This window comes from Mastigoproctus giganteus, chromosome 9, assembly GCF_048544385.1.
Source record: "Mastigoproctus giganteus isolate SK-2022 chromosome 9, ASM4854438v1, whole genome shotgun sequence".
NCBI classification, from domain to species: domain Eukaryota; kingdom Metazoa; phylum Arthropoda; class Arachnida; order Uropygi; family Thelyphonidae; genus Mastigoproctus; species Mastigoproctus giganteus.
In genome coordinates, this window is record NC_143583.1 from 115,742,342 (window position 1) to 115,757,367 (window position 15,026).

The following is a 15,026-nucleotide window of genomic DNA, read 5'->3' on the forward strand; positions in this document are numbered from 1 at the left end:
CGCTTCTTGAAGTTCAAGCATTGTACGAGGTTGATTGTAGGGTGAAGAACGTCTAGATCTAAAGTTCAGTTGGGACTTTGATCTTCTGGAATGGTGGATCACATTCTGTGGAAGCAGACAACTGTGAAAACGCAGTCCCTAAGGCTGAAAACACAGTCCCTATTTGCTATATCTGTGGGAGAAGAAAGCTCCTGCCCATTCCAGTTGAGAAGTGGGGAGGCTAATGGAGCAAACTTGCCATTTAGCTGTTTTATTTTTCTCCATATTATTCTAGCATCAGTATTTTTAACAGAGCTTGCAAATCAAATCCAAGAGTCTCTTTTAGTTCATAAAGATTGGCGGTAGTAGGATGCTTTCGAAAAGATTCCATCCTCGGTTTTTTTCTGCACCTTACACTCTTTGTTCCACCAATAATTTATAGTTCTATGGATGGTTGACTGTGATTGTGGAATAGAAGTAGATGCAACAGCCAGTATATGCCTCATAATGTCCCTGTGGGCAGATGTAGTGTCTTTTCTCAGCCAGGTCAGCTGTGCCATCCACCAGGGCACATGGTTTTTGCACCTTAGTCTTCTCTTGAATGTGCCATCACAAACCAATGTGATCAACTTCTGGATTTCAAGAGCCCGGACATTAGCTAGTAAGGCAGAGATTCCTTGTAGGATTTCTTCTGTAGCTATTGACTTTAGTTGTTCGGTGAATTTTCTCCAGTTATCATTGTGGGTTTTATATCTGGGGAAATAGTGGCTGTGCTGTTCCATCCTCTGTGAGTTGGAATAGTAAATATTGAATGTGATAGTATTATGGTCGCTACCTGTCCAAGAGATATGGATCTGACAGTCTGCGATGCAATGACCAAGGGTCCTGTTTGGGGGTAACACAGGTAGGCATTCGCCGACCTGTGTTACGCCCAAATGGATGCCAGAAGTTTATCAAACTCTACCAGGAGCTAAAGGATTCTATAATAACTGAGAGGAAAGTGGAAGAGAAACTTCTGGAGTCAAATGTAAGAAAGGCACCTGGGGGGGGGAATGAGATCTATCCAATTAAGGAGGTAAGCAGACCCTTAGCCATAATTATAAGAGCAGTTCAACTGCAGGAAGTTCCCACAGACTGGAGCAAATGTATACCCAATTCACAATGGTGTGGGGGGGGGGAATAAAGACTGGCATGAGTAATCACAAACCTGTTAGCTTAACTTCTGTTCCAGGGAAAACAGTGGGGTCACTGATTAAAGAAGTAATGCTGGACCATCTAGGCAAGAGTGCAGTTATACTTTCATCACAGCATGGGTTTGTCAAGGTGTGGTCTTGTCTAACCAATCTGATTGAATACTATGATGCAGTAAAAAAGCAGCTGGATGAAAAAAATAATTCCGATATCATATAAATATACTTGGATTTCAGGAAAGTTTTTGATGCAGTTACACATAATACACTGCTGTACAAATTGGAGTAGTGTTGCATTAAATGCAAGTTACTGCTATGGATAAAGGGATGGTTGAGTGGGAGAAGACACAGACTTGTTATTAATGGACACCACTCATTGTGACTGTCATGAGTGGACTCCCCCAGGGTTCAATCATGGGCCCACTGTAGTTTTTTTGCATGTATTAATGATAGTGATAAAGGTATATTTGGCTTAATGTCCAAGTCTGCAGATGATACAAAGGTTGGCAGGGTGGTTAATGACAGTACTGTAACAAGATCTAGAAAAATTAGGCAGTTGTGCCAAGAAATGGCAATTGAAGTTTAATATTCACAAATGCATAGTATTGTATATGGGTAACAGTAATCTCAGATTAACATGCCAACTGTGTGGTATTACACTCAGGCTAGTGGAAAATGAAAAAATACATGGGGGGGGGGTATTGTGTAGTCCGGCAGGAAGTTCTCTGAGCAGTGCAGAGATGCTGCCAGGACAGCACATGAAGTTTTGCTTGCAGGGATAAGGAGGTGATTATTCCAATGTACAAGACTATAAGTCAGTCTATATCTTGAGTACTGCATACAGATCTGGAGGCCTCATTTTAGGAAGGATGTAGAGCTGCTGGAATGAGTACAGGGAAGGGCAGTGAGATTGATGAGGGGAAAAAGGGAGGTGCTCTTACCAAGAAAGGCCTCAGTTCTGCAAATTGCAGCTTCTGGAGACCATGCAGGATGATCTGAATGAGCTGTTTAAGGCTTTGAATTTATTCAGAATCAATGCTCAATCAATTAAAAGATGCTGATGGGATTCTTCCTCTTGCTCAGACTATGCAAATGAGGGGGCATAAATTCAAATCGAAGAAGAATGGTTGAAGAATACACACGCTGGTTTTCTTTAACTAACAGGTTTTGCTGGAAGAAACTTCTGTCTGATGTTGTGAAAGTAAATAGCATGAATAAATTCAAGGAAGAACTAGACACACTGTTGGAGAGGATAGGTAGGTGAAATGAGGTTTTTTTTTTTTTTTTGGCTGATGCTGTATAAGCTTGCTTTCTTGCATAATTTGCCACTACTAATACAAATACCGTATTTGTTGGCTTATAAGACAGTGTGGCATGGAAGACACACCCTAATTTTGGAACAGGAAATTTAAGAAAAAAACTTTTGAAAAAAATTTATTGTTAATGCAATGGAAATTTAAAATTCAATAAAAATAAAACCAAAAAGCCAATAAAGAAAGGTACTGGATTATAACTCTTATTATTTTAGTATTATTCAACTTCAGATTCATTACTGACTTGATCATCATTATCCTCAACATCATTATTATTATCATCATTATCCTCAACATCATCATTATTATTATCATCATTATCCTCAACATCATTATTATTATCATCATTATCCTCAACATCATCAATCATTATCATCATCATCTTCTTCACTAGTATCACTGTCACTCTCATACAATAAATGATCTTCAGTGCCATCCACTGCATTACTTATACCACATTTTTTTAAAGGACTTGTCCAGAATTTCAGTCTTAACATCAAGCCATGAATTCAGCACCCATTCACACACGTGCTTTGATGGACATTTTATCCTTCCCATAGGCGTCGTATCATGGTTCCCCTCTATCATCCATTTATTCCATTGATCTCACACATTATTCTTGAATTGCTTATTAATGTTGACATCTAACGGCTGTAACTGGGAAGTTAAGCCACCCGGAATTAACTGCTGCTCTGTTCTTGTGTTCTTTGGCATATTGTACTACTTTTAGCTTAAATCCAATAGTATAATTTTGTCTTCTTGATGTGCCTGCCGCTGATTAGGGTTTAAATGTAAAACTGGAATTCACTTGTTACTCCAACTGAAAAGTGTACTAACGTATAGTAGTTAACTATCCATTAACTACTATACGTTAACTCTCGGTTTTGGCACGTGCTGTTTTGTCACTTTCGGCTTCTAAGAGCAGGACGATTTTTTTGAGGTATTTATAAGGAAAAAAAGTGCATCTTATAAGTTGACAAATATGGTACTAATGAAGGAACCATTGGTCTGACAGATAGCATCCTGATAAAGAGACAAAAAAAATTATACTTAGACCATCGCTCCTAATACTCATTCTTATCTTTTCGCAGCCAAACCAAAAAGGCCAAGAATGTCTTTCAAAGTTACTGCTATACAGATGCTAATGTGCTTCTATGTCATTTTAGGCAAGATTTAAAATGTAAATTGATGTAATTTAAGAATACAAGCCCAAATTAATAATACTGTATCAAATGTAATAAATTTAAAAAAAAAAAAATTTAATTACAGACAACTGCATTCTAAAAAAATTATGAAAAAATAAAGTGTGTGTGTGTGTGTAAACTTTTTTTATGTGCTATAAAGGAATAAACTATTAATTTTTAAATTGGTGCTATTGTAATAGTTATCAATTAAACATTATAGGCATTATTTTACTTAGGGCATAATCCTATTTCTTTTTGGATCCATTTTTGCTGGTGTATTTATAACTTGGATGGAAGACATTTTAGGTATTAAGGCCTAATGATGCTCACTAGTAATTTGGTGTGCAAGCAGTAGCCAGTTTGCCATCTATTATTATTATTATTGTTAATATTAAGTCCTAATTTTACAAGTCAAATTCTAAATTTGTATGATGTTATAGATAAAGAACCATATTTAAAAAACAATAAAATAAAAAATAAAAATAAATCTGAAAAGGAAAATAAAAGGGTTAGGGAGGAAATGGATAAATATATATTTATTATATACAGGTAGCCCTCATTTTGCGCTGGTCCGATTTGTGCCGATCACTAACCACAACGCCATTTTTATTTATTTATTTTTGCAATTTTTTAAAATTTATAAACTGAAAGTTTAAAATCGTCAGAATTTATCAACATTATACTGTGCTATGTATCGTGCACTGTTCACGTGATTTAGGACAATGAGCCAATCAGCAATTAGCGCATTCATATTAAAGATGAGAAATATTCTTGCCCTCGAAGTAACCACTCGTGGATGCGGGTAGTAAAGGTCCATGCGGTGAAGCATTCAGTTGGTTGTTATTTACGCTATTTACACGTGTTGGAAATTTATTACGCTAACATTTTTTTATTAATTGTGCTATTAATAAATTAAATAATAATTAGTGATAGCCATTTGCAGTTTTTTCCAATCGTGTTATCAAGTTTTTAATTTAATAGAATAAAGACACGCCATGTCTGGTAAAAGTAGTTAATTGAATCCTAGTGCAATATTCGGAGGATAGAATCTGATGAAAGATGAAATTCTTAGAAGTCCCCTAATGTGTGCAGGGCTACGAATATGCCTCCATCGACTATTACTACAGCTACGAAGAATGCTAATAAAATAAAACAATCGATGCAAAGTAGCAAGCAAAATTTTTGGTACCCACAACCTAACCCTGTGATTTCTGATTGATTCCATTATATAATGGGTTCCATTTGAGCCTGTCCCCCCAGGAACCTAACCCCAACATGAATCGAGGGCTATCTAAATAAGCAAATTTAGAATAATTAAGTAAAAGAAAGAATTTATTGTAATCATAAATTTTCACTTTTCCTTTACAGCTTCATCCATCGAATTAGCTTTCTAATTCAGCCTTTAATTTCTTACTTAGGTTTTTTACCTTCTTTACATAAAGATTTACATAAAAGTTGAGATTTTAGGTTAGAATGGATGAGGGAACATTAAGATCAGAAGATTTATAAGAGTAGCTGAACCAGGGAAAACAGAAATAAAATCATCACAAGAATAAAAATCAAACTGTTCATCCATCTCACATTCTTACAATGTCAAATAACCTGAAGGTAAAATGTCCATGCAATAGAACAGCCACCAAGTTTTGATCAGAAACACAGAACAATGCCATGACACCAAAACACTCCTATCCATAAAGTTGGCTTCATATTCTTGGTCATGACTGTTAGGTCACAGCCAGCAAAGGTAAGCTTTACAAATAGCCTTTGTCAGAGGCGTATTGCTAAAAAAAAAAAAAAAAAAAAAAGTACTGGAACGCTCGTCGTAAAAAAAAAAAAAAAAAAACAGTACTGGAATGCCCATTCTCCAGAAGACTATATGATAACACCACATCGACTGTACAGTAACTGAATCAGACTTCAGACTCACATTTCATAGAACAACGAGTTCTAGCATTGTTCTATGAAATATTCTAGAGTTCTGGCGAATCAAAATGCAGTGTTCACACGCATCACAGTATATCTCATTCATTGGATCTCTTTATCTAACACATTGCACTTTAGTAAGAAATGTGCAAGTTTCATTGCAAAATTTATATATATTTTTTTTTAAATAAATTTTTAAAGAAATTATTAATTTTAAAGATTACTATTAATATATATTTTTAGTAGTAATGGGTAAAATAGATATTTCTCCCTCCCCTTTGATTCATAATATTAGGTGTAGAAATTTAATGATTTTCTATTATGACATTTAGAAAAAGGTACTGGAATGTTGTTCTTGTGCGTTCCGGCCCGAATACACCACTGGAGTTCATACCCACATATCCACAGACTAAACTTGACTGAAAAAGATGTTGCTTGTATTCAGGAAGCACAGAATAACAACCTACAAAATTGGTAATTTATGTTACTGCTCTACAAAATTTTTAAAAGTATGCAAATTCTCTTTCATAATATAGCTTGTTGTTGTTATACAAACTTACAGAAGAAAGATTACCAAATACAAAGTAATATTATTACGTTGTATTTGGTAATTGTTATTATTTTAGGCTATTTGTTGTCTCATATTTGGGCTAAAATTTTTGAATTTCATGTTAAAATGGACTAAGTATTACTGTTTACATTTTATGATTTCAAAATTAAAATTTTATCTAATCAACTGTTTCTTTTTCTCAGTGAGAAAGTTGCTCCCCATTCCTGGTTTTATCTAAAAATGTCCTCAGTGTACATCTGAAACAAATATAATCTGACTTTATTTGTGGTGGTGGTGGGGGAGGGGGGAGATCAACAATAACGATTGCATGTGATATTCACTTTTTAGTACATGTATTTAGCTATGCAATGGCAGTTGTGTCACAGCTTATCACGCTACAACTGCTGTGTCATTAGTTTTCTTTTTTCTTTCAAATAAAATTGTTTTTACATTTGTTTCAGTAAACAAATGAATCAATCCTAACCCGTATCTCATCAGCTTGGGTCACAAGCAGTGACCGGCTACGGGTTAGGATTGCGGCTATTTTAAGTCAGGCCAGGACGGCGCATTCTAATCTTAGCCATAGACATGAAAGAGAATTAAGACAACTTACAAAGGATGAGGATATTATAATGTTACCTGCCGATAAAGGCAGATCTACAGTTATACTGAACAAAGAAGATTATTGTGCAAAAGCTCTGGATCTTTTACAGGATACCAACATCATACAAGCTGGCATAAGGTTGGCAAAATAACTAAAGAAGTTTATTGGACTCGTCATGCCTCAGGATGTCGATTACCCCGGTTCTATGGCCTCCCAAAGACGCACAAGGTGGGCATTCCATTGAGACCAATAGTACCATTTGTGGGTAGTCCCACCTATGCCTTATCTGGATTTTTAGCTAGAGTTATTGCTCCTATAGTGGGACGCTCCAGTTTAGTAGTTAAAGATAGCAAGGAATTTGTGAACTTTATAATAAGCCAGTCTATAGGTGAAGATGAACTTATGATCTCGTTTGACGTTGTATCTTTGTTCACATGTATCCCCATTGGACATGGGGGCATTGTGTAAGATTGGCCGTGGAACAGGATGATAACTTAAGTGCTAGATGTTTACTAAGCATTAATGATATTTGTAAAGGCGTTGAGTTTTGCCTCGCTAGCACTACCATGATCTTTCAAAAAGTTATGTACAAGCAGGTCCATGGCACGGCCATGGGTCCCCCCATTAGTGCCATTGTGGCCAATTTGGCAATGGAGGAAGTGGAAACCAGGGTGTTTGATCAACTGGATTTCCCCATGCACGAGTGGAGGAGATATGTGGACGATACATTCACCATTTTAAAAAAGGGGAAGGAAGATGAGGTGTTCAATTTACTTAACAGCTTCTCCCCATTTATACAATTCACCTCGGAGGTGGAAAAAGCTGGGTCCCTCCCGTTTCTGGATGTCCTGGTTAGCAGAGATGGGTCTAGAATAAAGACAACGATTTATAGAAAGCCTATGTGCTGTGGCCAGTATGTTCATTACAGCTCGGCACAGGCTTATCATCACAAGAATAGTGTAGCCAGGGCGTTGTTGAATAGGGTGGGGACCCACTGTAGTACCCCCGAGGATAAGAAAATGGAAATTTGCAGAGTCACGGCAGACCTCAGGAAGTGTGGGTACCCCCAGAGGGTCTTGGACAAATATTTATAGGGTAGAGTCCAATCGTAGAGAGTCGCCTGCCCCTGTGTCTACCGTATACATTCCTTACTATCCGGGCCTTTCAGAACGCATTGTATGGACACTGCAGGAGTGTCAGACCCGCTGTGTGCAACTTCCGGGGGACGGAGATTGCACACAGTAGTGTCTCAAGTTAAAGATCCCATAACCCAGGACTATACTAGTAGTGTGGTCTATGAGATTAAGTGCCCGGATTGTGAGGAGTGTTATGTGGGGGAGACGGGACGACGTTTAAAAGACCTTCTGGGGGAGCACATGACCGCTATTAAGACTGCTAATTATGCGAGGTCTGCTGTGGCAGAGAATTTCTGGGAGAAGCAGCATCGGATCTCCCCTGAAGACGCGGTCATTACGGACCGTGCCCACGGATTTTGGGAACGCAAGTGGCTCGAGAGCTTGCGAATCGGTTCATCCAGTCGTAATACTATTAAAAGAGACAGGGGGACACATTTACACCCCCTGTTCGAGGCGGTTGTCCTCAGACGGGATGAACGGTTCTGTTTGACACGCTCCCAAGCCACTTCCGTTTCCGATGCACACGTGGGGAATGCCGACCATGTGTCTGATGGACCATGTGCATGAGTGCCATGGGCCTGCTTACTTAAGATGTGTCATTGCAGTAATAGTATACTGTTGAAGAAGGAGACAGCAGTCTCCAAAAGCTTCAGGTTTTATCGCTTTTAATCCAGTTTATTTTAGATAATTTTATTGCTTTGGTATTTTTAACTTATATCGTAGTTTATTTTATCGTAATTTATTGTAATATTTTAGTCTTCCGATAGTGTATTACAGTATTTCATTATATTTTATTTTTATAGTAAAAATTTTAAATTCCTTGGCTGGTGTTTGTCTTTAATTATTGCAGTATGGAATTTCCCAGCCCCACAGGCCTGTTTGAAGATAAAGCTTCCATCTTATGGTTTGCCAACTGTTTTTTGTAATTGGTTATCCAGTTTTCCACCTCTGTCTTCCAACTTCTCCACTAATGCTAGTATCCCCTAAGGTTCAGTTCTTTCTCCCACTCTTTTCCTCTTGTATATTAATGACCTTCCATTGACTGTAAATTCTATCCATAGTTTTGCCGATGATAGCACATTGTATTCCACTTTCCATTTTGAGAAACTTTGCCTTGCTCAATCAGCTTCAACTTCTCGAAGATCTCCAGTGGGGCAAAGACAACTTAGTTGATTTCAATCCTTCTAAAACTCCGTCATCTCTCAAAAAGGATTCTTCTGCTCCTATGTTTATTTTTGGCACCACTCTGATTTCTAGGCAAGTTGATATATCTCTTTTGGGGATTACCCTGACTTATACCTCTTGGAACAAGCACATTACAAATATTACTTCTTCTGCATCTAAAAAACTCTGTTTTCTCTTTGGCTCTCAGCATTACTTTTCTTCCAAACAGCTATTCACTCTGTACAAATCGCATATCTGCCTTACCATGGAATATTGTTCCCACACCTGGGGCGGTGCCCCCAAAACCTCTCTCAGGCTTCTACATTCCATTCAGAAGAAGGCAGTTAGGTTAATTAATGACATGGGCATTGTTCTTCTGAACTGGCTTCTATAATTCCCACTCTCCCTTTCAAAACATTCCGAACACGTGCCGCCACCAGCCAACATCTGTTTACTGTCCAACTTCAAACTCACAGAACCAACTTTTCATCTTCCTCATTTATTCATTCAACTATCAGTTTTCTGGAACAACCTTCCTTCATACGTATTTCCTGAACATTACAGTCTACAGAAGTTAAAGTCTATTGTCAACATATCTTCTCTCACCTTTTCAAAATTTTTTATGAAAAAAAATTTTTTTTTAATTCAAGGGAGTTACTAGAGCCGTTTGAATGATGCAGATTAGTGAATGGGCTAAAATCACACTTGCACCCTCCCTGTGAGTCTTGATTGTGTCTGATCTGTAATTATATTATGCACAGAAAGAAACATTGAAATAGGTGCAAAAACCACCAGTCAGATACTACTTGAACGAAAACATGTGCTTATGCAACCATAAGAGATGTGTCAGTATTATTAGAAGCCGAAAGATACAAAACAATTTGTCTAAATAGAAATGCCAAGAGTATTAAATTAAATGAATTTGAGCTTTTGATTAGGTCAACCAATGCTAATATAAGAGGACAAATCCAAGACAGGAAGCCACCCAGAGATAGGGAAAGAAGAATTTCACTATGATGAGCACAGCAAGTTCAGAAGAATGGAAGGAGATTGTATTGGCAAGTTGCATTTTTTATGAAAATGCACACTGAAAGTGATCAGACTGTACCCCACAGTCAGATCAAGTTCAGATGGATGTTCAATCTGTATGGTGCAAGATGACAAGCAGTAAAGGGAGGATGATAGTTAGGGTTTGCTAGAGATAAAAACAATTCTTATGCTCCACTCAGGTTGCTGACAAACTGAATGAGTATTTTGCATCTACAATTCACACATGAGGAATTCTTTAGGAAAGCAGTTGCTAGAAGTTTATCAAACTTAACAGAGAGTTAAATGACTCTGTAATAACTGAGAAGTTAAACATAAGAAAGGCCCTGGGACGGATGAGATCTATCCAATTATATTAAGGGGAAATTGAAGGAAGTAAGCAAATCCTTAGCCATAATTATTACAGTGCCTTTCGATTCAGGAGAGGTCTTCAGGATACTCACACATCTTAGACTGGGGATGTGTTCCCAATTCACAAAGGGGGATCAAAGGGTGACACGAGTAATTACAGACCTGTCAATTTAACTTCTGTTCTAGGGAAAATTGGAATCACTGGTAAAAGAAGTAATGCAGGATCTTTCTCTGATATTTGGCTGCAATTATACTTCAGACACAGCATGGGTTTGTTAAGGGGAAATTTTGTCTGACCAATCTGACTGGATACTATGGCGTGGTTACCAATGAACTGGATGCAAAAAATAATTTTTATATCATATCTTTGATTTCAGGAAAGCTTTTACTACTGTTGCACATAAAAGACTGCTATACAAATTGGTATAGCAGTCTTTTATGGCATTAAGGACAAGTTGCTGCTATGTATAAAGGGATTGTTGAGCAGGAGATGACAGAGGATGGTAATCAATGGTAAAGGAATTGCAAGCATTCAAGATATTACACTGGATTTCAATATGAATAGCTATGATATTCAATGTTGACACTCAAATATCAGAAAAATGTTAACCACATTGTAAGGGGAAAATAATAACAGTATCGAGCTCCTCAGTTATTTGAGCACTGGAAACAAATGTTAAAAATAGTACTGGAAGTTTATGGCTCAGTTTGGATCTAATTCATTATTTTAACTAACAACTCCACTAAAACTGTACAAATTTGATGCTTAAGGTAAATTACAAAACAAACACAAATTTAACTGTAAGATAATGCACCACTATTTATCTCAATACAGATGAAACATTAGATGCTGTGTACTTTCAAATATAAAAAAGTCCTGATGTGTATTCATACATTTCCTTTAATGGGAGCAAGTCAAAGTGTTGTGGTAACATTCTCCTGAGTTGTGTGGGAATGCAGGGATTACAATTACCTGTAGGTATTATTTGACCTTCACAATCTTAAAATGTGTTTGTAATTTGTATGAAATTTAGATATATAAATATGAATAATTAACCCCAGGGGCTCACATTTGGTGAGTATGTGCTTGGCAAACCCAGGGTTTTGCCTGAGCTGAATATCATCATTCTTCTCTTTCTTGGCAAATTCCCTTCTACTTCTGACTCTCTCTCTCTCTCAGGGTAACACGGGATTTTTTTTTTTTTTTTTGGCTGGTGCAGTAAAAGCCTCGGGCTTCCGTGCACCTTAAAGCTAATAATAATAATAAAAATTCCTAAAAGAAGAAATGGCAACAAAATTGTATTAAATAAATATATGTAAGAATGCTAAAATCTGAAATTTTAGCATTCTTACAGTTTCCTTTCCTTTAATTACGGATTCACATAAAGATACTTCATTTCAATAAACCTGAATTAAATTAATAATTAAGAAAAACAAATTTGCAAATCTTACACCTCATCTCCATCACTGCATTTTTTTGCATAATGATTCTTCTTGCCATTACGGTGCACCTTTGGTTCAAGAGATGGAAGCTGCTTAAAGTAGCAAGAAAACTGTTGTATATTGCTAAAGTACCAGCCAGAAAAAAAATAAATAAAAAATAAATAAATCAATAGTAATAAATAATTATTCAAATTAAAATATTTTAGTGCATACATATTATGAATCAATACATGGTAGTATTCATTTTAGGATGTTTCTATGGTAGTGGATCTCAGAGAATAAATCCGAGTTGAAAACATTTAAAAATAGTCATGAAATAGATCATTCCTGCACTATGTAAATACAGAGTGTATCACCCATAAAGTTAAGATGCAATATGAAGATGAATGTAGAAAACATATTATAAAGTTCAATTTGATGTAACTGAACACAAAAACATGTTCAAACAGAAATGAACAGGTTGATTCATTAATATTATCTGATTAACTTATGTTTTTGAAAGATGCTACATTCAAATATGTTAGCAAACAGTACTGTTATTAAGATGATAGTAATGATACTCATTTCTTAATTACACAGAAAATTCCTTTATATATGTGTATGAGATAAGGAAATGGCAAAAGTCCAGAAATGTTATGCTTACTCTGGATAGAAAAGAAGAATGGATAGTAAAGAAGTTCTAGTTTTATTACAGCTTTTGTGTTTAGTTATACCAAGACTAGTTTAAATGCTCATCAAAATGTCCACTAATTTTTCAATTTAATTACACACCCTAAACAATCAACTTATACAAGTGGGCCTCAATTAACGCGATTAATTCGTCCCGCGAGCGCATCGCGCAAAACGGAAACGCGTTAATTGAATATAATAACCAATTGGAAAAATTATAATTGGTCCTTGACCTTCTGGAATGTCTATAAAGAATTTTAAAAATACCTTTTAAATAACTTAACTGTATATAATGTAAAAGATAATGAAAATAATTATGGAATTAAATGTTTATTGCATAAAACAGTGGTTCTTAAACTGTGCGCCGCGGAATATTTTAAATTTTCGAGGGGAAACACAGCAATACTCGACATCTGTCGGACACCGCGCGAACTACTAGCTCGAGGTAGTTCACAGTTTCAGCATTTCTTATTAAGTTGTTTGGACCTAACTACTAAACGAAACTGTTAGGTATTTCTTTTGGTCTGGGTGCACCTTGAAAAAATTACTGAGACATTAAAGGCGCCGTGAACCGAGAAACTTTGGGAACCTCTGACATAAAATACACAATGAAGAAATTACTGTTGTGGAAATATTTGAACAACGTTGACTTTCTCTTTTCATCAATCAATTTCCGATAGCTGACAACAATCTTCTCTGGGCCCTGGCGAAATAAATATTGCAGAGAACATCAAACCTTTTGTTTGAGGTTCTATGCGATACGAAAGATTTCATCTAATTCTTTTACCGTTATCTCTTTCGCGGTAACATTTTCATCTGGCTCATTTAAAAATTTGAATTTTTAAATGCAAGTCTGCATTGACTTTATTAGCAGGAGACAAGCACGTCTTCTGCCAAGGTGGGCAGCAGGCAAACGTTTGTTTATTGACTGTACAACTCGCGGTAAGCTTAACGCGTGATTCAAATCTTTTTCAATTATCGCATAAAAAAAAAAAGATTGCGTTAACTGAAAATTTGCATCGTGTAAAGTGAAAAGTGGTATCATTTTTCAAATAGCGTTAACTGAATATCACATTAATCGAACTTGCGTTATGCGAGGCCTAGCTGTATTCAATTTTTTTTTCCTTTTTAATTTTCACCACTTATCCCACTCCACCCCTAAGCAATTACTGACAATTCCCATTAATTCTATCATTCAATTTATGAATTTTTTATTCCTTGTCTCTGTAAGATCTACACCACCTCTGTTTCCACTGCCCATTATTTTCATCTGCCATTGATGGAATGTAAATGTAGAATTATGTACCAATCCAGCTTCACAAGCAAGATACATTATACAAAGAATATTACCAAATACGTTAATCCTAAAATGAAAATTAATGAAAATCTGCATCATTTGAAAATATTTGATTGAGAGATTAACTGTTCCTCTAAAATTTAGAGTCTAAATGAATGGAATGAATATCGGCAATGAACTGTATTAGCAGTATTTAATTATTTTGGATGTTTAACATTTGCAACCATTAAAAAAAAAGAAAAAAAGTTCCTGATTAAAACTATACCTCTGTAATTAAATAAATAAAATTATTTGATATAAAACAAAACATTTGAAATCTGATAAAAACATATTGATGTATTAAATGAAGTAGTAGATTCCCATCTGAAATTTAATAACTATATTTTGTTAACTACATGATGGAAAGGATCCAAAAAAAATGAAAAACAATATCGGTTTCTTCTATGTGTTTGACAAAGGGCTTGATTATATGCAGGTAGTCTATAATAAGGAAGAAATGCCACTTCACTGCATAGAGGTAAAAACATCTACTCAATTAATAGCATAAATTATTGGAACAATCAGATTGAAATAATAATAATAAAATGCAGACAACCTAAGCAATGAATCCCTCCTACCCAGATGGAGCAAACTCAGCTAAAAAGATAAGGAAAGTAGACACTCCATGGTAGACACTACAATGATCACTATCAAGACCACACATAAAATGGCTTCAAATGCATGGCTTATGAGCAGGCCGTTCTTCCCCGAGACCAAAGGATTTGTGCTTGCCATCCAAGACCAGGTAATCAACACCAGATACTATAGAAAATACATCACAAAGGAGCCCAGAGTAGTAGTAGTAACAATGGAGGTATGTGAAGCAAGCATATGAGCTTATGTAGCATCAGCAAAAAAAAAAAAAAAAAAAAAATTTCACAAATCCATTCCGTCAAAAAGTTTGTCCAGTTCCTCCTAGAATTTATTTAAGCTATCAACTTCCACAATGACAGAGGAAGTTTGTTCCAGCAATTAACCACCCACTGGCTAAAGGCAAATTTCCGCACATCTATTCTACAACTGTCTTTCCTCAATTTTAATTTATGCCCCTCTCAGGTTCGCATTCTGAACAAGTGGAAGAATCCCATCAGAATTCAGTGTGCTGAACTCATTCAAGGCCTTATACACCTCAATCAG

General features: G+C 36.1%; 1 protein-coding gene across 2 annotated transcripts in view; it reads right to left on the minus strand.

The window, feature by feature from the left end:
- The window catches only part of LOC150080666 (ubiquitin carboxyl-terminal hydrolase 3-like), a 267,339-nt gene that overhangs the window by 156,740 nt on the left and 95,573 nt on the right, over positions 1-15,026 (minus strand). For both annotated transcript variants that reach the window (XM_090381307.1, XM_090381308.1), the window contains exon 7: positions 11,894-12,007. In XM_090381307.1, coding sequence (XP_090237433.1) covers positions 11,894-12,007 — 114 coding nt within the window. The remainder of the gene's footprint in view (positions 1-11,893; positions 12,008-15,026) is intronic.